The sequence below is a fragment of the Stegodyphus dumicola genome, chromosome 2 (genome assembly GCF_044657685.1).
Source record: "Stegodyphus dumicola isolate Sdum_Otavi_A_Nest chromosome 2, ASM4465768v1".
In the NCBI taxonomy this organism is placed as follows: domain Eukaryota; kingdom Metazoa; phylum Arthropoda; class Arachnida; order Araneae; family Eresidae; genus Stegodyphus; species Stegodyphus dumicola.
The window spans coordinates 19,192,845-19,219,198 of NC_140769.1; the positions used below are offsets into that span (position 1 = coordinate 19,192,845).

General features: G+C 35.4%; 1 protein-coding gene across 1 annotated transcript in view; it reads right to left on the minus strand.

Annotated features, from left to right (window-relative positions):
- The window catches only part of LOC118198669 (excitatory amino acid transporter-like), a 93,353-nt gene that overhangs the window by 31,274 nt on the left and 35,725 nt on the right, over nt 1-26,354 (minus strand). Inside the window, exons 3-7 of the mRNA XM_085810490.1 lie at nt 18,304-18,502; nt 13,336-13,543; nt 12,649-12,839; nt 10,942-11,068; nt 9,348-9,581 (exon numbers count right to left, since the gene is read on the minus strand). Of these exons, the coding sequence (XP_085666616.1) occupies nt 9,348-9,581; nt 10,942-11,068; nt 12,649-12,839; nt 13,336-13,543; nt 18,304-18,502 (959 nt within the window). The remainder of the gene's footprint in view (nt 1-9,347; nt 9,582-10,941; nt 11,069-12,648; nt 12,840-13,335; nt 13,544-18,303; nt 18,503-26,354) is intronic.

Genomic DNA, 26,354 nt, shown 5'->3' on the forward strand with positions numbered 1-26,354 from the left:
AGAAACATACTACTTAACATCACTTAGTTTGGCAAATGCTGCTCCATTCTCCAAATACAAATATAGTTGGTTAGTTAAATTAAAACTTATTATTTACTTGTCTATTTTAGTATTATTTATGTATTTTTTATAGATAATATATAATTTCTTTTTGATTTATATGCATAATTCGTGTCGAGGAAGTTTTCTGTAGGCAAGAGTTTCTAAATTACTTTGGTTTTCTACTCTTAATTGACATTTTTTTTTTTTAAATTTTAATTCTAGTCTTTTTTTTTTTTTTTTTTTTTTAATTCTAGTCATTTACTTGCTAATTTCTCAAAATTCCACTTGTTTAAATTTCTTTTTGGTAATTCACAACATTTGGTTTTACTTTTGGGTTTGACTTTTACCCTTGTCAACATGGATGACGAAACACGAATTGAATAATTGAAGAGTTAGGTTTGAAGGCAACTATCCCTTGATAAGTCTGTCTCCAGCCTGCTCAAATATTATTCACTTATGAATTTTAAAAATTTTTTTAAGATTAAAAAAGATTTTTTGGAATTATACATTTATTCATGGATTTTGATTACATGTGCTCTCAGAATTTAAATGATATTGTAGATTAGTTTGCAACAATAATTAATCATTTATTTGTTTGCAATTAAATTTTATTATTTAAAATTTAATTAACTTTAAATTTGCTTTTACAAATGAGAATGTTTGTTAAATTCAAATTATATAGTTATTACATTTTTTTAAAAAAAATTTTTATATAGTATGTTACACTGTGTCGATGTTGTATATTCAGTTTTGTAATAATTAATTCAAATTTGATTTTTTCCCCTTTCTGCATAACTGTTAATTTTCTATTTTTATTACTTTTATGATCTAAAATTCAGTTTCAAAATCCAGGTATGGAAGGTATGGAAATCGATCCCGTAGCAAATGCATACATATTATGAAAAAGAGTAATGCGCATACAAATGAAGCTAAATATACTTAAAATCAGTTTTTTGTTCAATTTCTTTATCACAAAAGAAACTTGCCTATTCTGCTAAGAATACAATGTTTCCAAAATCATACTCCTTTATCCTGATGTCATTTGCGCTACATCTGCGTCTTGTATGGTAGGAAGGAATGAGTCATTTTTTACATTTCTCATGAACTACACAACATAATTGAGATTAAAGTTTAGCAGAACTGGAGTGAATTTTCTTCTCTTTTGAATTTATGTGTTCAAAATTACAAAATAGGTTACTGTGTGCAGTTAGCAAGGGTAAAAAAAAGTTATGTTTTGTTATATTGTTTTTATGCTGATGTATCTTCAGTTCTGTAATTAAAACTTTTTTATTATTATTTTTGTTTCCTGTTTCTGTTAAAAAATATTATTTTTTATTGATATGAACTGAAATTTAGTTTCTGAATTTCTTTTTCAAATTCATGGATATGAAAGCAGATTGGTTAAGCAAATGCATACATGTGTGTGTGTGTATATATATATACATATATATATATATATATATATATATGTAATGTAGCAACAGTGTTTTATGTATGAGTAATAATAATGATATAAATATGAAATAAGTTCAAAAATAAGTTCTGCTAAGGAACTTATTTCTAAAAATTTTACTTATTTCCTGCTAAGAAACCTAAATCTTCTTGCTTCCTCCCCCTGCTGCGAAAGAAATTTGGCAACCTTGTTGTATCATCAATGAAAGCTATTAGAATATCCCTATATTAAAACATGTGCTGTTAACGGCCTTTTTCATCAAAAGAAAATGAAATCAAAGTTATCAGAGTTAACAGCATAGTACTTGTATGGGAGAACAAAGAATTTGACAGCATTCAAGTACTGATGACTGTATTATATGAAGCCAAAAAATAAGTAGTTCTTATTAAAAACTGTTATGGGAAGACAGCATAAACTTTGTTGTTACATGAATTGTCAAAATTATAAATCCTCTCCTCCCCCCCTTTTTTTTTCCTTTATAACATTATTTCTGTGATTTTGGGCAAATAAATACTGAATAGGTTTAATTTCAGCTCAAAAAATATATTACAGTTAGTAGTACAGTAGAAGTCCGATAATCCGGCACGTTCGGGACCGGCTTGGTGCCGGACTACCGAAAATTCCGGTCTATCGGGCGGTAATTATAAGAACAATTAGGTTAATAATTAAACTAAAAATACAGTATGCAAATACATACAACAAAGTTTATTTTACATTTCATATAATGTATGTACACGTACTGTAAAACATATTTCACTTAGATTTAAAAAAGTCACGAATGTCTTTTTGTTTTCTTGACTTTTGGCGTTTAGTATAAAATTTATTTCTAATGATATGGAAATCAATAATTTTTGAAGCACTGTAGCTAGTACTAGCCTCGGCAAAAGAGATAAACTTATTTAGTGATTCTGCAGCTTCTGCCCAGCTGATTTTTTCCTTTTCTTCCGTTTCGGCATCTGAGTCATTTTCTTCAAGATTTTGAGTAGGCTGAGGGTTTACTACAATGTTGATAATGTCCTCATCGGTTAGTTCTTGTTCAACAGGCTCATTCTCGTCGATTAAAAGCCACTCCTCTACCTCATCTTCAGGCAGGTTTTTCAAGGGATTGTCAGTACTTCTAACGACATCCAAAACTTTGGTCAGAGCGTCTTGATGGTTTTCTTCCTCATCAGTCTGTAGAGTTAGGTCAGATGCAGGGTGTTCGATGTTATGCAAATTGTATTTCTTTCTTTGTACCGAGGAGCGGCGCAGACGCAAATTTGTTAGGTTTTTAAAGCTCGCGGTTAGAGCTTCGAGGTTGCTGTGAATTACTGGAGTTTCAACTAGGCAGAGGTTCTTCTGAGTTTGTGTTTGATAAGCCGCTACTGAAGTCGGAGTTTGTGTGGTCTTCGCCGTTCCTCAACTAACTTACTCTTTGAAAGTCAATAAAGAAGTTTCGGTCAACGTTATGAGTCTGAGGTTTTGGGTTCTATACTGAAGTAATATCAAGTCAATTTACAGTGCACTATATTTAAACAACGGAACGTACATGTTTTATGGTCCGTCGGCTACGGAGTCACAGTAAATTTGGTGAGTCAGTGTGTTTTTTTTTATCTTTCTTATTAGATAATGGAATTTACAACGCTTAAGACTAAAAAGCGTGTAGCTAAAGCTAAGTTAAGTAAACTGAAAGAGAAAATTACAGTGACTTACGATTCTGCTGATGTTGATCAGTTGGAACTTTTTAAATCTAGATTAAATGATTTAATGATAGAACTTTCGGATATTTTTAGTAACATATTTGTAGTGTGTGAAGAAAAAGATATTGATGTATTTATAGAAGAACAACAGGTCATACAAGATACTGTTGATGAGTTAATTTTAATGCTAACCGGAGTTAAGAATGTTAAAGACATTAGTGTGGAAACTAAATCTTGTGAAATAGCGAGTATACGCTTACCTAAGCTAACTCTTCCTGTATTTAGTGGCAGTACTGAAGAATGGTTATCATTTTTTGATTTATTTAAAACGGCGATAGTGGATAATGACCGTTTATCAGGTGCACAAAAGCTACAATATTTAAAGGGTTCTTTAAAAGGAGATGCTTTGCGGATTGTTCAAGCTTTAACTATTTGTGACAGGAATTTCGAAATAGCGTGGCATTTATTGTGTCAAAGATTTTCACATAAGAGAGAATTACTTTCATCGTTATTAAAGAAAATCTTGTATCTATCAAATTTACAATCTGAAATTCCTAGTCAGATATTAGCGTTAGTAGACACTGTAAGAGAGTGTGTATGTTCGTTTGAAAATCTAGGCTTCAAAGTGGAACAATTCGCGGATACTATTTTAATGTTAATAGTACAGTTTAAATTGGATTCTTCGACGAGAGGATGGTGGGAAAGAACATTAAAAAGTGAGGAAATACCAACACTTAATAATCTGCTAGAGTTCTTGAAATCTCATGCCAGAACCTTGCAAGCAGGTAAAACGCAAAGTGTTAAAAAACAAGTTACAAAAGACAAATTAACTTCATTGGCTTCAGAGATTCGCGCGCAGTGTACGTATTGTAAAGCCGGTCATTCAGTTTTTAAATGTAATAAGTTTTTAAATTTGAATGTTCAGGAACGCGTTAATTTTGTCAAGAGAAATAATGTTTGTTTTAATTGTTTGGTTTCAAATCATAAAGCTTTCGCGTGTAGAAGTACACATAAATGTAAAAAGTGCTTTAAAAATCATCACACACTACTGCATTTCGAAAGAGTTCAAAATGAGCCAAAGGCACGTAAAGGAGTTACGAACAGTTCGAATGAATTATCAGTGACGGCTAAGCCATTTTCCCTGGGCCAGAACCTGGCGCTCAATCGGCTGGGTCAGGGGAGAATATCGCAAGTTCTAGTCCAGTAATTAAATCTTGTGTTTCAGACTTTAATTTTCAGAGTGAAGTTTTATTATGTACGGCTGTTATTAAAGTGTTAGATTCATCGGGTGAATACCAATTGTGTAGAGCCCTCCTTGACCCTGGCAGTCAAGCAAGCCTGATTTCAGAAGATTGTGTACAAAGGCTAGGGTTAGCAAGAAGAAATGCCAAAGTTTTTATTTCATGTTTAGGGTCTTTGGATACGAAAACTAATGGAATTACGGAAATAAACTTCGTTCCGCATTTTCCGGCGAAAGTGTCATTTAAAACACCAGTATTTATCATCAATAGAATTATTGGAACTTTGCCGCATTTTACGTTGGATAAGAAGTACGTTGAGGAATATAATGATTTAATGTTAGCAGATCCAACATTTTACAAAAGTGGGCCTGTTGATATACTTTTAGACGTAGAGATTGCCTTACCTCTTTTAAAGGGAGAAATAATTAAATGCGAAGAAGGTAAACCGGTAGCTTCTCGTTCTGAACTAGGATGGATTATTTCAGGTAGTGTGAATAATTCAACAGAAATTAATCCTACTATCTATGTTAATAATATACAAGTGGAAACTGATCAGATGCTGTTTGACTTTTGGAAATTGGATGCTGTACCTAAGTCTGACATGCTTACTAAATCGGAGAGAGCGTGTGAAGATTATTTCAAATCTACATATACGAGAGAGGAAAGTGGGGTATATACTGTGAAATTACCGTTTCACTCTCCGCCTTCTCAGCTTGGAGATTCCAGACAATTAGCTATGCGTAGATTCCAATCTTTAGAAAATTCACTTCTAAAAAGGCCTCAGGTATATGAACAGTATAAGGATTTCATGAGGGAATACCTTGAGCTGAGACATATGGAGGGAGTGCCTGAGGGAGAGATTCTTATTGACTCTACGTATGCCTTATCATGCCGTATTAAAGGAATCAAGTACTACGACTAAACTGAGAGTTGTTTTCGATGCTTCAGCTAAAACGACATCGGGTCTTTCATTGAATGATATTTTGATGGTTGGGCCAAGAGTTCAGCAAGAGCTGTTTCGAATTCTTCTACGGTTTACAACTCACAAAATTGCAGTATGTGCCGATGTAGAGAAGATGTTCAGACAAATTCGTGTCCACCCAGAAGATACAAATTGGCAACGAATGCTTTGGAGGAATAGTCCTAGTGAGCCCTTGAGTACATTTAGATTAGTGACAGTTACATATGGGACAGCCTGTGCGCCATATTTGTCTACTAGAGTAATGAAACAACTTGCATTAGATGAACAAGTGAGATTTCCTTTAGCATAAAAAATTGCCCTTCGTGATTTTTATGTTGATGATTTGCTTTCAGGGGCACAAAGTGAAGAGGAAGCAAATGTTTTATTCAGCAGTTGAATGAAATGATGAAAAGGGGTGGATTTCGCTTAAGGAAGTGGATTTCAAACAGTTCAGCTATTTTAGAGAATATTCCCGAGTGCTTACGAGAATCCAGTATTTCTCTTGAAATAAAAAGTGACAAGAAAGTAAAAGTATTGGGAATTAATTGAAACAACTCTAGTGATACGTTTCATTTTTCGGTATGCATAAGTGATAAAGAGTTTACTAAGAGGACTATTTTATCAGAAGTAGCCAAAATCTTTGATCCAATGGGATGGTTAGCGCCAACAATAATATACGCGAAAATATTATTACAAGAGTTATGGAACTTACAGCTGGGTTGGGATGAACTCGTTGATAAGAGAATAAGTAGGAAATGGAAGCGTTTCTATCTAGAATTGCCCTTACTTTCAAGCTTACAATTTCCGAGGTATGTCTTGAGTCCGAAGGCAGTAGTGATAGATATCCATGCTTTCTGCGACGCTTCAGAAAAGGCTTATTGTGCAGTCATCTATCTCCGTACAATCGACCTTGATTCGTCAGTCTTCTGGCTTCAGATATCAGCCTTCTGACATCGAAAACCAGAGTAGCGCCCTTAAAAACCCAGTCTCTTTCGAGACTAGAGTTGTGTGCTGCGTTACTTTTAACCAACCTCTTATATGCAGTATTATCAGGCATAGAACTGACTATTAACAATATTTACGCATGGACCGACTCGCGGGTTACATTGGCATGGGTCTCGTCCGAACCTCGCCGTTGGTTACCTTTTGTGGCAAATCGAGTTGCAAAAATCCAGGAAGCTGTTCCAGGTATTCAATGGAATTATGTTGCTGGGAAAGAAAATCCTGCAGACTGTGGGACCAGAGGTTTTATTCCATCAGAATTCCTACAATGTGAGTTATGGATGAAGGGACCGCAGTGGTTAAACGAATCCCTAATTCATGTACAGCAAAATTCAAGTGTAGAATTAGAGAGTGAAGTTATGTTGAAGGAATTGAAAAAGAGTTTCAGTTCAAATGTTTCCAAATTTGAAGAGCCTAGTGTGTTTTCAAGATTTTCATCATGGTTAAAGTTATGTCGAGTGTTAGCGTGGTGTTTAAGATTCAGAAATAATTGTAGTAAGTTACCTACAGAGCGTATAAAGGGTTATTTATCTACTGAAGAATTCTGTGAAGTTACTTCTATGATTGTTAGAATTGTGCAAAGAGCCGAATTTCCAGAAGAATTATTCTGTTTAGAATCTGGTAAACCCTTGAAGACATCAAGTAAATTACTGTCTTTAAGTCCTTTTTTGGATTCCGCGGGAGTAATGCGTGTAGGCGGAAGGCTCAGAAACTCTACAGTTTCAAATAATCAGAAACATCCTATGATTTTACCTAAGAATCACAATGTTACGCGTTTAATTATTAAGCATTATCATGACACGTACCTTCACGCAGGTACGCAGCTACTCACTTCTGTCATACGACATAGATTTTGGATTGTGAATGCTAGAGATATTATAAGAAAGTGTATAAACCAATGTGTTATCTGCCGTAGAGTTAGAGCGCAAACTGCAACTCAGCTAATGGCAGATTTACCGGCTTCAAGAGTTACTCAAAGTAGAGCTTTTTCTCGTGTAGGGATTGATTTAGCAGGACCATTTAACGTAAAATATCGTCCTGGTAGAGGAGTCAAAATCTTTAAGTGTTACGTATGTCTATTTATTTGTTTTACTACAAGAGCAATACACTTAGAATTAGTTGGAGATCTTTCAACAAAATCATTCCTCGCGACACTTAAGCGGTTTATAGCTCGTAGAGGCAAACCGTGTGAAATTCACAGTGATTGTGCAACGAATTTTATAAGAGCTAATAAAGAATTAAGGAAAGCCTTTTCTATTGTTCAACGTGATGAACAGCTACAGGGTTATATTTCTTCAGAAAATATTAAATGGTTATTTAATCCTCCCTCTGCCCCTCATTTTGGAGGGCTTTGGGAAGCGGGTATCAAGTCTATGAAACATCACTTAAAAAGATGTTTAGGAACACTTATTTTAACATACAAGGAATTTTTGACATTAATAACCCAAATTGAATCCTGTCTTAATTCTAGGCCTTTAGTACCAGCTTCAAGTGATTGTAGCGACTTGGAGGCGATAACACCAGGACACTTTTTAACCGGAGCGGCTTTAAGCGCTATTCCAGAATCTAACCAATTTCAAGAAACCATGAGCTGCAGTGACCGTTGGAGGAACGTGCAAAGGTTATTTCAACATTTCTGGAATCGTTGGAGCAGTGAGTATTTATCTAGATTGCAGCAGAGACCCAAGTGGTGCAAGGTACAACAAGACCTGAAGATTGGTGATATGGTTCTTATTAAGAACGAAAATCTACCTCCGCTACGTTGGAAATTAGGTAGAATTACTGAAGTATATACTGGTTTGGATGAGAAAGTTCGAGTGGTGAGTTTACGCACGTCTAATGGTGAAATAAAACGACCTATAGCAAAGCTATGCGCTTTGCCATTTAATTCTTGATTTAGAGACTTTAATTTTTATTTTTCAGGTTTATGCAGTTCAACAGTTTAAATTTATTGTTTGAACCCCCTTGGGACTTCAAGGCTGGGGGTATGTTCGATGTTATGCAAATTGTATTTCTTTCTTTGTACCGAGGAGCGGCGCAGACGCAAATTTGTTAGGTTTTTAAAGCTCGCGGTTAGAGCTTCGAGGTTGCTGTGAATTACTGGAGTTTCAACTAGGCAGAGGTTCTGAATTTGTGTTTGGTAAGCCGCTACTGAAGTCGGAGTTTGTGTGGTCTTCGCCGTTCCTCAACTAACTTACTCTTTGAAAGTCAATAAAGAAGTTTCGGTCAACGTTATGAGTCTGAGGTTTTTTGGGTTCTATACTGAAGTAATATCAAGTCAATTTACAGTCCACTATATTTAAACAACGGAACGTACACAGGGTTTGCAGCTGGCCCAAAGTTTTCTCCAGCATTTTTGGAGTGTTGTATTTTTTACCTGGTTCCAAGACTGTGCAATAGCATAGACGGCATCTTTTACTGTAAACATTTTTTGAAAATCAATCACGTCACAGTCGGCATTTAACAGGCCTTGAATAAAAGACCTTCTATAAAAGCATTTAAAATTTTGAATAACCTCTTGGTCCATGGGTTGAATCAAAGATGTTACGTTAGGTGGGAGCAGAGTAGCAACAATATTTGCAACAATAATAGACTAGCCGGCCGCTAATTGTTTCCGAACAATACCGAGCGCTTCCGGATGATCTCGAACTACCCTGAAAACTTCCGAATAGCTCTCGAGCGGTTTTATTTGCTTTAAAGACACACTTTTGGAGAAAACCAAAATTTTTACAATTTTCCGGAGCGATGCGGGACTATCGGGCATTCCGGACTGTTGGATGCCGGACTAATGGACTTCTACTGTACTAGTATTACTTTCTAAAGTTCAAATGAAATGGTTTTTTTTTTAGTTGGTAAATGTGTGTGTACTGGAGATGGTGGAAAATGCATTGGTTAAAAAAATAATTTATTTCACTGCTCAGAATTTCCAATAATATATCTTACATGATTACTTTAAAAAATTTTCTCACCTAGAAGCCGTTCCCAAAGCTGTTACCCAAGCTTGAAGCATTCCCTTGAAGAAAGTGAGAGGGTTCTTATGAGTAATAATAAAATAGAGGAAAGGCAGAGTCACGCAAGCATGAATAGCCAATCCTATTACTACTGTCAGCATATAGAGACCCAGTTGCTCGGCTGTCTTTGCTAAGTCCTTGATGGCCATAATTTTTCCAATTATCAAAGACATGATGCCAATTGGAGAATACCTAGAAAGTATAAAAAGTAAATTTTACTGAATGAAGTAAACATTAGTTTTGCCTTTAAGTTTTTTTTTTTTCTTTTAATTACTTGCAGTGCGTTTGCATAGATAATATACCTAATTTCAAGTGTTAATAAAATACATACTTCTCAAAATACTACTGCCATGAATAAAGTTCTGTATTCTCAATGAATAGATTATGTACAAGCAATGATATTTATTCTTGCATCCATTTCCACAAACTACCATTTTACCCAATTAATTGTTTGAAAAATCACAGTTTTGCCACAGCATTTTCGTCATGAACTGTTTGAAAAAAATTTGAAGTCAAGTACCTTACCTTTCTTTGGACTATAAAATCAATTGCATATAAATTTTAAAAGAATTTTTTGGTTCTAATTTCTTGATCCCCTTCCAAAGTACACTTTGAAGTTGTGCCTCCTCCCCTACACGCACACAATACTTTTTAAGCCCAAATTTTCTTTAATTTGATAGGCAGTTAATTTTGGTATCTTCAGTTTTCCAGGAACTAGCAGTTCTCAACAGTGTAATGGTTTGTGAAAGCTGATTGCTAGCCTGATGCAAAGGTGTGGGTTCATTCCTGCATAAGGCTTTCTGGTATGTGTGTTGCCCTTTCTCCCCCTTCCAATCATGGGTATAATATTGTTACTACCTATGATGCACCCAAGGCAACATTTTGGTGATGAGATAATTAAATAACCACTGAATTTGGCCATTCCTAATGAATGCTTGAGAAAGCAAGTATACAGCTATTTTTGAAGACATCAAAATTCCAGCAACCTGATGAATATAAATGTCTGGTTTTAAGACTAACTTAATGTTTTATTTTCTCAAATTTTGTTTGATATGATCTTGCCTGTGATTTTCATACAGTTTTAAAATTTGATAAATCATTGCTTCTGATATTCGACTTTGTAACATTGTTGTTTTTGTAACATTTAATCTAAACACTTTTGCACTTTGATTCATTTGTGCTTTTGCAGCTGAGGATGTTGGTTCGGTAAAACCATTGAAACTAGTCCTGTGAAAACTTGAAAATATAAGCTTTTTTTTTTTTTGTTATTTGACTTCTAAATTAATACTTTTGCATCTTATAAAAGCGTACTTTTTTATTCTTAATACTTTCACTAAATAAAATGCCATTTTTATAAACAAGTCTAATAGTTAAACTGCTATTGTTTTGAAGAATATGTAACCATGGCAATTTAAAAAATTCATATATTTGTCTTTGTTCTCTGACATTTAACTAATGTAGCTGTCGCTTTTTTATCTGGGACACTTTCATTTTCAGGTGATTACTCTATTAATTTTGATTTACAGTATAACAAAAATGAAAAGAGAATTACCACATGATGAGAATCACAATCTTCATTATAATATCATTCAAGATGACAAAGAAATGAACCATTGGTGCTCCAAATTCACCAAGCTGGCCAGCGATGATGCCAAATGCTATACAAAAAACGATGAGGCCTGTAAAAAGCAGTAAGAAATATAATAACCTTTAATTTAAAAATTGTGTATGCAAAACTTACATAATTTAGTTATTATTCTCCCTATAAACAAATACTTGCAAAATTAAATACACTCTATCAATTAATGTCTGTATTAACCAAGCTAGCAGTCAATTTTAAGAAATAATTGGGAAAATATAGTAACATTAGAAAAGATACAGCCTTATAATTGAATAATTTATCAGTGATTGGTTATTTTTAGCAGCCTTCTTATTGTGCATTACAATAATGTGTTTTACATGCATTAAAAATAAAAGCAGCACTAACTGACAATTAATTCATAGACATGTTTCGATGGATAAATGGATGACAGTTTGGAATGGGTAAATATAAAAGATAGCGAATCAAATTTTCAAGCTCTCAGTGAAAAAAAAAAAAAAAAAGAAAAAAAATCATTCCAGCACAGATCCAGAGAACAAAAAAAAAAAAAAAAATTTCAGTGCTGCTGAGGATGACAAGGAAATGTAAAATTTGAAAATTAACCATGCTGAAATCTTGATTTCAATTTATTTTGATTACTTCAGCCTGTTTATGTAGGCAGGATTTTGGCAATTCGATACATCGCATATGTGGAATAATAAGAATACATTGCACATACATAAAATACACCGTGTACGTGTATATGAATTTTTCAACCCGAAGTAAATTCTCTAAATAAGGTCAAAATAAATCAATAAATTAAAAAAATTCTTTACTCTAATGACTAGTTGGAATGCTGCAAAAATAAGTATTTCTATTTTTCTGCTTACATTAAATTAGTTAAATTCCTGTTGTTTATTTGAAAGGATATTTTTGTTCATTTTTAATGTTATCAAAATAGTCTTGGGCAAGTGTGATCGCATTAAATGGAACCTGCTATAAATACATCATATTTTATAGCTTGGTCATTAATAGGAACAGATGATTTCCGCAAAGCCATCTAATCTAATATTTAAAGCAATATCCTGATGCTTCTCTTACGGATATTTTGTTGAAGGACATAATCGTGCAGTAGCTAATAGCATTATAGAACCATCGCAAAAAAAGCTTAATTTCTGGGAGGGGGGCAGCTGTCTTTTAAAACTGAATGGAAGAAATTTGACAAAATTTCACCGTTTCCATAAATTTTCATGGAATTTGTATATTTCAGTTCTTTTCATTAATATTTTCATCACGAAATGAAAACTTATATGAATTATTTGGTAATTAAGGAAACAAATTTTTATCTATGAAGACAAGAATTTATTAAAATATAAATAATTATATTTGTGCTCTTATTTTTAGAATTTCACATAAACAGTATCAGAAAACTTAAAGATTTACATGATTTGAAATTATGTCTGTTCACTGAATTTTACATTACCCAAGATGATTACTATACCAGTTATGTTGATAATCAATGCTCTACTATACTTCCCCTTAAAGACAAATCTGATGCATTTTTCCAAAAAAGATCGTCCATTGTTTGCAAGTGGATTAACCTATTTTGTGAATGCATAGAAGTATACATAAAGATTTGCAATCCATGAGTAAATAATATGGTCATCTAATCATACTTACCTAAGACATTAGTACCATCTTTATAAACTTGTGACCTTTCGAAGTAAGTTAAGAGAAAGGAATCATTCTTCAGTGTGACTTCACCATCTACATAATCCATGGGAGATGCTGCAACATATCTAGAATTGGCCTTAAACACAGTTTCTACTTGCTGGAAACAAGCTGTTAATAAGTTTTCTGGAAACATATTTCTGTAAGGAATAATCCATAGTTCAAGCATGAAGATATAGCACTGTTTATTCAGATGCAAAATCAACCGAATATTCAAGCATTGTTTTTCGAAATCAAACCATGGTAATCAAATTAAATAATTTAATGCCTAACTATGAAAATAATACGAATGTGCCTTAGAATATTATGAATTAGTATGTTATCTTTCTTTGTCATAATTCATAATTATCCAGTTTGGGACACTGCGATTTCCTGCTTTTTTCAGCACAGAAGTACGATGACCCAAATTATACAGCCTCAAGTCTTAAATTATTTTCAGAATTTTTATTATTGTTATTTTAAACTATATTAAAGTTTAGCTTTGACAATTCATATTTAGGTTCGAACTTACAGTATTAATTTGAAGAATGAAGAAGAAAGGAATTAATTGTAAAATCTGTATTGGAAAGTTATTTTAAAAAATTGGCTTTGTAGCTAATTTTAAATGTTCATTATAAATGCTTTTGAATAAATTACCTTATTAGATCTAGAAAGGCATCCAAAGTAGATACTTGTCGTGTATCTCCATTGTAATCATGCTGTTCTTTTATAGTTGGGTCACCAGGTTGAATACCAAGGACAAGGATTATACCTAAAACAGCAGCAAATATTGTAGTCGATATATAGTACAACAGAGCCCATGATCCCATTTTCCCACACGCTTTTGCATCTAGTTGTGCCAAACCTTTAAAAAAAAAATACAGTTATTCCATTAGAATTTATACTTGTTTAAGATACATCATATGAAGAAAAATCATATTCCTATTATTTTTTCTGATACAGATGTGAAGCAAGTTTTACTTATGTTTCAAAATTTCAGTATTATTTTCTTTGTATATACTATAGTTTTCTAATATCATCACCCACTAGTGGGTTTTAAGGAGATGTGAGAAGATGTTTATGTACTGAGGGGCAATAGGAAGCACTGCAAAGCAAGTTAGTAAAATAAGAACACATTTCAAAAATTCGGCTGCTAAACACTTTTGAAATAAGCATCCACTTGATTTGACAAATAGTATTATAGTAATGCATCGTTGAGTCATGTCAGTCGATCTCTGGAAAAAAGGGGAGTACAGTCAAAAGTCGTTAATTCGGACACCCATAATTCGGAATGATCTATAATCCGGACCTCAAAATCAAAAACTTTCTGCGCATGCGCCGCGTTGACACATGCGCATAGGCGTTTACGCGTGCGCGTAAGACCTTTTACGACTGCGCATATGAGTGTGCGCAAGTGCAGAATACGTTTTCGCGTGCGCGTTTTATGTATAATGGACGTATAAGCTAAAATTATCTAATTATCTATTTCAGTTAATGTTGATGATTGCGTTGTTCCTTAATTTTCGAATTGGATCCGGCTTATTATTTTTTGCAGACTGTAAGAGCAATTTTATAAAAGTAAGCTTAAACTTTCGATTATATCAAATAGAATTTCCGATATATATTTGTTAATATGTAAAGGATCTAAAACGAAAGTATGTTTTGAAATCCGAAATCTGTTTATCAATTTCACGCTGCTCGGCGGGGCGATCGCCGCGGCTGGCGCGTAATGAATTGGAAGTTGATCTGTCAGCACTATCCTTATCTTCAGCGCAGATGTTTTTATTTTATTTGGCTTATAATTCCTTACCAAATGTAGTATTTCATCTCGATATGCTCCGTCTTTGATATGATTTAAAACAAGTTCCTCGTCATTATAATTCGCTTTCGATAGTGAAGAAAGTAACAGAGGTTATTGAAAACGAAAAAATTTCGATTGACAAATTAGTCGGTGTTCTCGACACAGCAATTATAGGACTTGAACAGCGGAACTTTGTAACTGAACAAGAAATTATGTCTGTTTAATAGAATTAAAGAGAAAGTATTATCACATGAAACGAAGCAAAACTTAAACAACTTACATTTAAAGAAATGTTTAATAAAGTAAACAAATAAATATTAAGCTTTTTCTTTTTCCAAATTTTGATACCCTTTAGATCATAATTGTTCTTTATTTCATAAATTACGGTTTCATATTTTTAATTTTAGAATTTCTGCATGCCATCTTACGAGATTTAAACTGATGATCTATAATCCGGAAAAGTCGATAATCCGGAATCGCCGAAGTCCCGACGAGTCCGGATTAACGACTTTTGACTGTATATATATATATATATATATATATATATATATTTTTGAGCAGTGTACATTATATTATGTTCACATCAGTTTGGGATGTATAATAAAATAGCTCCAGACGTATAGGAAAACTAAATTTCCATGAAAAATCTTCCCATAGTAATAGTCATATAAAATGGAATAAGAAAATGTCACACTTGCAACAAAAATGTAAGCATGAGTATGAAAGAAATGATTTTTCTTCCCCCTCCCGAAACTGAAGCTTTTCTCGTGTCCACATCAAAAGCCAAGTGACAAGACAACCTAGACTACTTTTATAAGGTATTTCTCCCGCCTTCTTAGCATGCCTTCGGGGTGTAATGGTCAGCATACTCGGCGCGTATTCGAGAGGTTGGAGTCCCGACGAGGGCATTGCTCATTTTTCATGTCTCCTATTTGGAAATAACCTAATGTCTCTGCAGTGGCGCTCGAACTAAGAAAGGTGGTGGTTGATGATTCTTCACCACCAGGAGTTGGTGATTGGGTCCCCTAAAACCCAGTCGCCCTTTGAAAGGGAGAGTAGTTTTATTTCTTCCGCCTTTGTGGTGTAGTGGTCAGCACGCTCGGTGCGTAACCGAAAGGTCCGTGATTCGAGTTCCGGCGGCGAGGGCATTGCTCATTTTTCATGTCTCCCAGCATAAAAAAATTCTAATGTCTCTACAGTGGCACCCGAACTAAAAGATGGTGAATGACGATTCTTCACCACCAGGATTTGGTGATTGGGTTCGCTAAAAACCCCAGATACCCTTTAAAAGGGGAGTATATATTTCTCCCATCTTCTTAACATGCCTTCGTAGTGTAGTGGTCAGTACGCTCGTGGCATAATCAAGAGTTCCATGGTTGGAGTCCCGGCGAGGGCATTGCTCATTTTTCATGTCTCCTAACATCCCCCCCCAAATCCTAATGTCTCTACACTCTTGATCCACATGAAACTCACTAGGAAAATCCATTACAGTAACATTTATAATTTTTCTTTATGAGCATATAAACGAGCATGAAACTCCTAACAGATGTTAAATGAATTATCGCTGCATCTGAAATAAACTACAGTCTTGAAAAAGTTGGAAGAAAATGCCTTTGTATTTAAATCAGAACCTGAACATAAAATGCACGTCAGATGCTTGCATAATCAGCCACCACTTGTGGTGATGTTAGTAACAATTTAACTGTAACACTAAGTTGACTCAAAGTTTCAACCGGTGTAAGAATTTAAATGACGGCATCTATAACGCAAAGCTGAATAATTTCGATCTTAGAGCTGGCGAAACCTCGTAACATAGCCTCGAGAGGCAGAGACGTGCTCTGTCTGACAATCCCCAAACCTCAGCTTAAATACTGTCTAATCTCATTAGCATTTCTGGTGAGAAAACGAAAAGGAGAAGTTATAGTAAAGGTTGAAATTATAAATACTAACTGGTTCATTTAAATAGTAATTACCGCACAATGATCAAGCAATTTAACGCCCGTTTCCGTCCAGAAAAAAGAAAAACCTGTTCGTTATGAAAAAACTTAACTGACGAAAATAAATTCAATATTAATGCAACAGTTTCATTTCAAATCAAAAATAAACCTTAATAACAGTGAATTTACATTAGCACAATTAAAATTTGCAATGCAATGTTTGTTTTATTTCTTAAAAAATTAGATTTTGTATGTCCTAACTGACCTTTTAAATTTAAAAGCCAAAACATAGATATTTTTGCCATTCTAAACATTCGTATTAGTAGAAGTATATGTCTATGACCAAAAGTTTTGAAATTAAAGGCAGTTAAGGATTTTTGCGGACACGATCTAGTTATACTGCTGAATGTGCTGTACTAGTTGAAATTTGTGCATGTTTTATCCAGATCTATAAATTCTTGAAGATGTCTTCAATTCTTTCTTGTTGTATGATGAGTTTTAATTAATAATGTGATAAAGTAAAAATAATAACTTTTTCTTTTTTCCACCTGCTGGACAGCCGTTGCACTTAGGAACGGTATTCATTGGCTTTTTTAAGCCCTGTCAACTGTTACGATTATTACTTATTGCCTTAGGCCATGTGTCCCGTTGTCTGCCTTTGCAAGACTTAAACGCACTAAAAATCAAAATTCTCTGGTAAGCTGAACAGGAAATAAAATTTTGAGTGCGGAGAGTGGGTTTCACGAGTTAATTATGAAATTAATGCCAATTTATCAACTCTGCTAATACCATTAATATGTGCAAACCGATGTATCGTCGTATGAGGAATTCTACTTGAAAGTTACTGAATTTCTCACACAGATGTAAATTTAACGCGTTTTCTGAGAATGCCCATCGATTATATTCAAAAGGCATTTAATATATCATAGCTGCAGCCCACCAATGGCCAAATGGTTAAAACAGGGAGTTTGAAGAGGGTTTCATCCGAGACGAACAGGCTGGCTACATGGTTTATTTCTGTGGTTTCTCCCATATGCAACGCGAATATGAGCCAGTGCCCAAGTCCGCCACTAAGGCATCTCTCATTCTAGGCAGATAGCTGTCGTGTCCTTTCATACTTAATCCTTTCTCGCACGCTACTTTTTAAAGTTGGAGTTTTGATTTAAAAAAAAAAAAAAAAAAGGTTAGGCAGTCTAATTAGGCCTAGAGGAGTCCATAAGGAAAATTTTATGAAGGTAGCACTTACCGTTTAATTCTGTGGGTGTGCCCAAAGTGGGCACACTGATTGAATAGAGCTTCGAAAAGAGTGCTGAAACGAGCATTGTTGTCAATGAACTGACCGATGAGATGCGGAGAAACAAAGAATACAGACTCAATTGCCCTAGATTATCGGTGATCGCCCTAGATATCGGTGCCCCGGCCTGGGCACACCTAGGGTTCCCCGTTTGATTTTAGGCAAGATTTCAAGGTAAAAATTTAAAACTAATACAGAATAAGGACATTAGCATACAGCCGAAAAAATAACATAGAAATTTCTTTTCAAACAATTCCTTTTATACCCTAAAAAAATGTGGAAGATTTCTTTCAAAAATGAGGGTCTTAAGTCTTAAAAAACTAAACATGGCTAAAATATATGGACTGGTTTGTGTTGAGCTGCCATCTACTATAAATAAAGATGGTTCAGAGTAACCTATAAATCCTTTTTCCTTCAAATTTTCTGTGTATATAGAAGGAAATTTTTAGGTGTGTCCAGATCAGACACACTGTGCCGCAAAGGGTTAAATAACCTAATATCATAGTTGCAACAAGGGTAGGAAAGCGCTGAATACACACACACAACACACAAAAGTAGTTTAAATGACAGGATTTGATATCATTAGAACTCACCTGATATCATAGATGATATGATGAGCGGTAGAACTAGCATTTTAAGCATTCGCATGAGAAGTTCACCTGGGAAAGATACAACCATAACGGTATCATTGCTGTATAAAAATTTTCTTGCAACAAATCCGACTGCTATTCCTACAGCAACAGCGAGAACGGTAAGGACGAGAAGTAAGTTCTTTTTCATCCACTTGGAAACCTTAAAATAATAACATTGTTTCAGTCTAAATACGAAAAAATTCAACATCTAAGGTATTATAAAAATTGCATCACGAGGATTGAAAAATAGAATAAACAATACACTTGTGTAAATTTGTACATTAATAAGAAAGAAAAACTACTAGTTCTTATTTTATCGTTTTAAGAAAATTAAATTTTGGAATTAAAATAGCATAAAACTACAAACAGGTACTTGAGATACTTGTTCGAACTCGCTGACTGAATACTTGGTACTGAGACTGGTTTCAATTAGCAAAAGCTAATTACAACTATTTTTCAAACAAAGTAGTGACACTGTTGCAGATCCTCTGAATTCCACTGTCATCGCGAATTTACATGCACAACTTGCATCCAGGCGTTCGGAAGGAGATCCGCTCCGCCCTTCTGATTTTAATGAGAAGGTTTAGAAGAGGTTGGTATATGGATAATTTATTATTTTATCTATACTGCTGGACATTAAAATTGCTACACCATGAAGGAGGCGTGCATCAAATTTGCGCGAAAGATATTACGTGCTGGGATATGCAAATGATTAGCATGCACATAGAGCAGGTATGAGTAACACCATGAACACTGTGTATGAATGGAAAGATTTCACAACGGATTTCTGATTTAGAAATCAAGTTTGAATACGGGGATAAAAGCCACGACCTGTGTGAAAGTCAAACCACCTCTCCTAGCGACGTAAATTAAGAAATAACAGTCAAATAAATTTAAACTTTGATAAAGTAATTTAAGGCTACACATATTTTGCTGCCTCCAATATTTTACTGGCTCGTGAATTAAAAAACATAAAGCGAATAATCACTTTTAGGTTGAGCTGAAGAAATTTTAATAGTGCGGCGCGACTCTTAAAAACAATTTAGCTGTCTAAGATTCAAAAGCTTCAGCTTATGTACAGAAAGTTGATTTGCATTCTGATGAGGAATACGTAAAGAAGTTATAGTAATGATGAAGATCATAATAACTAGTTAATTAACTTAAAAGCCTTATAGGTTGATGATGTAAAAGTCGTGTTATACCTCACTAAGAAGAAATTCCTACCAGCACGTGTGGAAATTCAGTCGCGGTTGGATCGTGGAATGTCGGAACTGTCGTTACCGTTTCGACATATTGCTGCTTGCATTGTTGGGAATCAGGCGAATATGGATTCGGGCCATATAAAACGTAATGCAGAATTTCAGAAGCCTTAGGACAATAACACCCGGGATGGCAGATATGTTATCATTTCGAGCTCGCAGGTTAGTCTGGCCACGTCATGTATCCTGAGTCAGGAATCTGGCCCCTATGAGGGATGATAAGTGTCCATACGAATATTGCGACGAAGTCTGCAGCACCGCCGACTGTTAGCATGACGACAGTTGCTCCGGCTTCCCTTGATGCTGCTGCAGACAAATATGCCTCCAGTGGTGCAATGAACGACGACACTGCGTACAGGAGTAGCATTACGACGTCATTTTAGACGAATCCCAGTTCTATGTATAGCATGATAGATATATCTGTACGATAAAAGCACCGCGGAGAAAGAACATTTTTTCCGGCTTACTTTATCGTCATACGGGCCCAGTACTTGGTATTGGATGCCAATGGGTACACATCCCGGTCATCTCTTATCGATTACCTGGTAATGTATACAGCCGCTGTTACATTTCTGAGATGTTAAAGCTCGTATCTGGGCACAATCTTCGAGTACTGCCTGATGTTTTCTTTTAACAAAATAATGCACGATCGCATGCTGTTTGTGCCGCGTTGACCTACGTTGATATAGACGGCTTTCATCTTTTGCCCTGGCCAACACGTTATCTAAATCTCTCACCCACAACGAACGTCTGGTCATGGGTTGCCGGTTGGAGTCTGGTACCCCACTATGCGCCATTCACTGTGATTGATAAACACTGCTATAGAGTTGAAGCCACATGGAATAAAGTACCCGTATCTGTTCGACTCGATGCCAACTGGATTACAGCTATTGCTGCTGCTAAAGGTTTCAGTTCTGTATACTGAATTCTACTCACCATCTGCAAATTTAACCATGTCTTCCGCCCATTGTATTGTACACAGACAATAAAATTCTACCATTTACTTTTTTTTGCTATAACAATTTTAATGTCCAACAATATGTAGTTATCGGATTCTCTCATGCCACTTTTCACAAACCTCTCATTGTTAAGGCTTTGTTGTACACAGTGATTCACCTTTGAAATTTTGTTTCCTCTATGACTATAGAACTCTATTAAACTTCTCATTAAACTCGGATTTAAAAATAAGTCTAAAACTTAAGGATCAATATTATTTGCAAATATCGCCCCAGAATCTAACGAATCGATTACACTGGCTTCCAAAAATTACGGAAAAATCACAAAAATAGTGATAACTCGTCCAAAAGTAAGCCAATCCGTATAAAATTTGAATATGTTCTCAAATAACAATTGCTGAGTAAAATTGCAGCATGCAAATTAGTGGCACTGCAGTCGAAATACTTCATCTGCGCAGGGCTTAATTTCTAAGATTAGAAGTGCCGGAGCCCTATGGAAGACCGTCAGCAAAGAGAAACAAGAGTAAATAAATAAATAAAATGACTATTAAACTTATTAACAATTTTAAAATTAAAGAGTTAATTATTATCAAATTAATTGATAGCTATTTAATTAATGTTTATAAATTCTTATTTAATCAATAATTATTATATAATTAATTAATTACAATTTAATTAGTAATTATTAAATAATTAATTATTATTTATTGAAATAATTAAATATTAAAGTAATTAAATAATTAAAATTAAATAAAATGTAAAGAGATAAATTGAAATTTAATACGCGATTTTTAATATAATTTTATTGTTAAAATAAAATTTTTAAGATAAAATTTGTAGAAATTGTTATTCAGTTACATAAAAGAAGTGCCGCAGCCTTCTTATTCAGGGCTCCGGTGCGTTGCTGCTAGAATTATGATTTATTACAGAAAGTAAGAAGCACCGGAGCCGAAACGCGGTGGGCTCCGGCCCATTTTAAGCTCTGATCGTAGAGAGGGAAATTCTTTTATCATCACAAAAAAATTGAATATACTTAAAGTATAGCTGATGAAAATTCCAGGGCAAAACAGAATGAGGGTATAAGTGGGTGGAAACAAAAAATGAGGGGAATCTTAGTGAAAGAGAACGTTTTCTTTGACCGTGGATCTCTGCTGATATAATTATAGCCTTGAAGTAGATGTGTGTAACGGGTAAAATGAGTCCTGAATCTGACTCCTAAGGATGAATGTTAATTTGCTGGTTACGCTTCCCCCCATTAGTGGATACTGTGGGAAGACGATGTATAGGACGTGCTTCAGCAGTTTATCTCAATATTTCTCTCTTACTGTACTCGCTGTTACTTAAGGCTGTGATGTAGCCGTTCCTGAATAGACACTAATGCCGGCTAGCTTTAAAAGGATTTATTAACAGAGCACACAGGAACGGTTACAAACAAAAGAAATATATATAAAAATGAAACATAAACGAAATGGAACATCAAACATTGAGAATAACATAACATAGTAAGCTATCATCATGGCGGCTGGAGGTCGACCGACGTTTTTTCATATCGCCACGAGATGGCGTTTAAATAAAATAGTTCGGTTACAGTTCATGAGTTCATGGCGTGAATAAAATAGTTCAATTACACTTAAATAGGTCTGTTACATCCTCCCCCTCTGACTTCGTAGACGTCTCGGCAAGAAGTCAGAAACTGACATTTGTCTACTTTGTGCAGCGGGCGGAGAATCAGATGGACGGGCTCCAGTTTGACGAGGAGTAAATTTAGCGTCACCAGCACCTTGTGCAACAGGTGCAGATTCGGGTGGTATTACACGTTTCGGGCGTCCTCTTTTCTTTAAGGGAACCACTGGAGTTACACGAGCTGAGTTTTGAAACTTATTTCGATCTTGATATGGATTCAAGGCTGAAACAGGATACTTGCCGAGAATTTTGTCTGGTTCATGAGGATCGGCAATATCATAAGTGGTTGGAGATCTTATAGTCACTATCACATAAGGACCATCTCTCTTCGGCATGAATTTAGCAGTTTTCTTCAGTGGACCTTTGCTGATTGGGTGGAGGGTGACCCAAACTTTATCTCCAGGAACGAATTTCGGTATTTCTCTTCGTTTTCTGTCAGCATAACGTTTCTGTTTATCTTGATGCAATTCGACTCTTTCTCGTACCTGTTGTACATTTCTTGCAAAACGTTTCAAATATGGAGTAATTTCGGGAACAAAATTATCGTTCTCAATTACTGCTTTTATATCATGCTTTACATCATCTAAGGTTCGTAACTCTCGCGCAAATTGAAGAAAAGAAGCAGAATGTCCAGTTGAATCACATTTGGCTGTATTCAAACAAACCTTATTAATGGCAGTTTATCCTTCCATCATGACTGATGGTCGTTACCAACAAGTATTTCTAAACGTGGTTTCAGATCTCTATTCTTCCTTTCAACTGGGTTAGATTGTGGGTGATAGACAGGAGTAAGACTTTGATCAATGTTCAAGATATAGCATAGTTGTTGCATAACAGCACTAGTAAACTGGGTACCATTATCACTTATTATTTTCATAGGTAACCCAAATCGAAGGGCGACTTCCTCCAAAAGAATAGTGGCACATTCTCTGGCCGTGGCTTCCTTTAAAGCAAATAGTTCTGTCCACTTCGTAGCACAGTCCTGCACAATAAAAATCCATTTTTCACCAGACGGTGTTTCAGGAAGGGGGCCGAAAAGATCAATTGACAAGGTCTCAAAACGTTGAGCATAGACTGGAGTTTGAAGTAAGCCAGATGGCTTTTGATTAGTGGCTTTATAACGACAGCATTCGAGACAGCTTTTGACATATTCTGCTATATCCTTTCTCATTCCAACCCAGTAGTATCTTTTTGCTATTCGATAAAATGTTCCTTCAGATCCATAGTGACCGACCGTTGGCGAATCATGATATTCTTTCAAGATTTCTGCTTTTCTTTTTTGAGGTATAACTAGTTGAGCTTCTTCCTCTTCTGAATCAGGGGAATATCGGTACAAAACTCCTCTGTTCATAACGTAGCCTCTTCCAGTCCAAGTTGCACAGTCTGCTTCTTTGTCTGGACTCTCAAAAGTTTCGATGATCTTCCGAAGATCATCATCTTCTAGCTGTGATTGTCTTAATTCTGCAGGGCTAATAGTAGGGATTTCGACAGAGACAGCACATACTTGACAAGAATCTGTACTTGAGTGTTCACAAATAGGACGAGACAATAGATCAGCAATAAAGTTCAATCGTTCAGGAATGTAATTGATAGTCAGATTGTAGGATTGTATTTGTAAGGCCCATCTTGCGAGCCTACCAGTTGGTGACTTTAAAGACATCAGCCATTTCAATGGTTGGTGGTCAGAGGTGATTGTGATAGACTGGCTTTCAACATATCCTCTAAATTTGTTGAGTGCCCATACTACTGCTAAGGCTTCTTTTTCTATGGTGGAATAGTTTCGTTCTGATGCAGTCAGCAAGCGGCTGGCATATTCTATAGGGTGTTCTTCATTTTTCTCCCCTTGTAGCAACACTGCTCTAATGGCTACATTGCTAGCATCTGTGCGAATGATAAAAGGCTTCGTTCCATCAGCTTGCTTAAGAATCGGCGGGTTAATTAATTTGGATTTTAGCTCTTGGAAAGCATTTTCTTGTTGTGCTTCCCACTTCCACAGCGCTTTCTTCTTTGTTAAATCCGTTAAGGGTTTGGCTATTTGAGAAAAATTTGGAATATATCGACGATACCAGGAACACGTTTGTACGAACGATTGCACTTGCTTAACAGTTTTCGGCGATGGCATGTCTGCAATGGCAGCAGTCTTGTGTGGATCAACAGCTATACCATGCTTAGTAATGTAATGCCCTAAATATTTCACTTTTTCACAACAGAAGTGGCACTTCTCACGATTAGCATTGAGCTTGAATAACGATAGACGTTGGAAAACTTGTTCTAAGTCAGAAAGGTGCTTTTCGAAGCTAGATGACAGCACGATGATATCATCTAAATATGTCAAAGCAAACACATTATTAAGTCCAGAACGGAACCTATCTATCAATCTAGAAAAAGTGGCAGGAGCGTTTCTCAATCCGAAGGGCATTCGGGTAAATTTATATTACCAAAAGGGCAAACAAAAGCAGTCTTATTTTGATCTTCCTCAGCTACTCTCACCTGATGATAAACCGGATCTCAAATCAATAGTTGACATATAAGGTGTCGGTTTTGCTTCACTCAACAAATCATCTATACGTGGCAAAGGATAAGTGTCTGGAACGGTTTGAGCATTTAGGTTACGATAATCAATGCATAACCGTACTTTTCCATTTGCCTTGGGAATCAGAACCACAGGAGAGGCATAGGGGCTTTCACATTCTTTTATGATACCTTGTTTTAGAAGGGAATCAAGTTCCTTTTTCAACAGTTCTTTCTTACTTGGGCTCATCCGATATGGAGGGACTGAAACAGGGGGGCTGTTTCTTGTGTTAATATGGTGTTCAATGAATGGAGTGGCCTCTCCCCCTACTTTGAAGACAGTGTGATATTTGTTAAGCAAAGCATCAGTTGCAAGCCGTTGGGCTGTAGTTAACTGTTGTCCTTCATTTTCTCGTAGTTGGCAGTTGTTTACAACAACTGGGGTTTCTTCCAGTACTTGGGATTGATGAGGTTTCACGAAGCTATATTTTCTTCGAGGTTCATCAGAAAAGTTCACCTATTTTCAGCAAGATTTAAAACAATTTTAGCTTTTTGAAGAAAGTCAATTCCTAACAGAGTCGAGTTATTTTTGGCATCAGGCAACAAGGAGCGGAGTTTTGAACTCTCTGCCTTCGAGAAGAATAATTTGTTTGGTGCGAAGTACCTCTTTTTCAGATACCAAACCATCAGCGAAAGAAACCTCTAGTGTTGTCTTTTCAAATACTGCATCTTGTTTCTGCAGAATATGATAGAGGGATTCACTTGCAATTGAGTGACTAGCACCAGTGTCGGCGAAAGCTGTACCGGAAACACCACCAATACTAATTGGAAATACAGCAGTCCGAGTGGAAGATAAACAGGATCGGATTTGGATAGTGCCAAAATTTGATGAATTTGAAGTCTTTGGGGGGTTACAGTCTGGACATTTAGACTTGATAAAACCAGTTTTTCCGCACCCATAGCATGTTAAAGGAGGTCGCTTTTCCTCTGTTTGTTGCTGAACACGATTTGAAAAGGTTTTATGAGTTCCCTGTATGTCACTTGTTCGATTTTCTACTTTGTGTTTGGGCGGTTTGTAAGAATAATTCCGCCTGCCAGGAAGTTGAGTTTTATAGTTCGTATTTTTAACACGTACAGCTTCATAATCATCCAATTTCTGTATTAATTCAGATGAATTCTTTATTTTTTCCCAAGTATCAATAAAATGCTCCTTAACGTCACTACTGACTCTTCTTTTAAGCTGATCCGTCAGGACCAAGTCTTTGAGTGATTCAAAGTCTGTAACATCGAGACTATGAAGCCACTCTTCGAGATAATTGTTTAAATCGTAAGCAAAATCTTTCCATAAGGACCCAGCGTGTTTTTGGTGTGTGGTAAGTTTAATTCGAAATGATTCAGCATTTAATTTGAATCTTTGTAGCAGAATCTTCTTGATGTAAGAATAATCGTCTAATTTGTCTTTTGGTTCTCTTAAAATAATTTGCGAAATGTCTATAGGCAGAAGAGGTAGGAGATGAGTGATGTAATCTATTTGTTTTATATTGTTGCGTGCGTACGGGTTCGTTATGAAATGAATGCACAAGTCCGATGAAAAATGAACAAA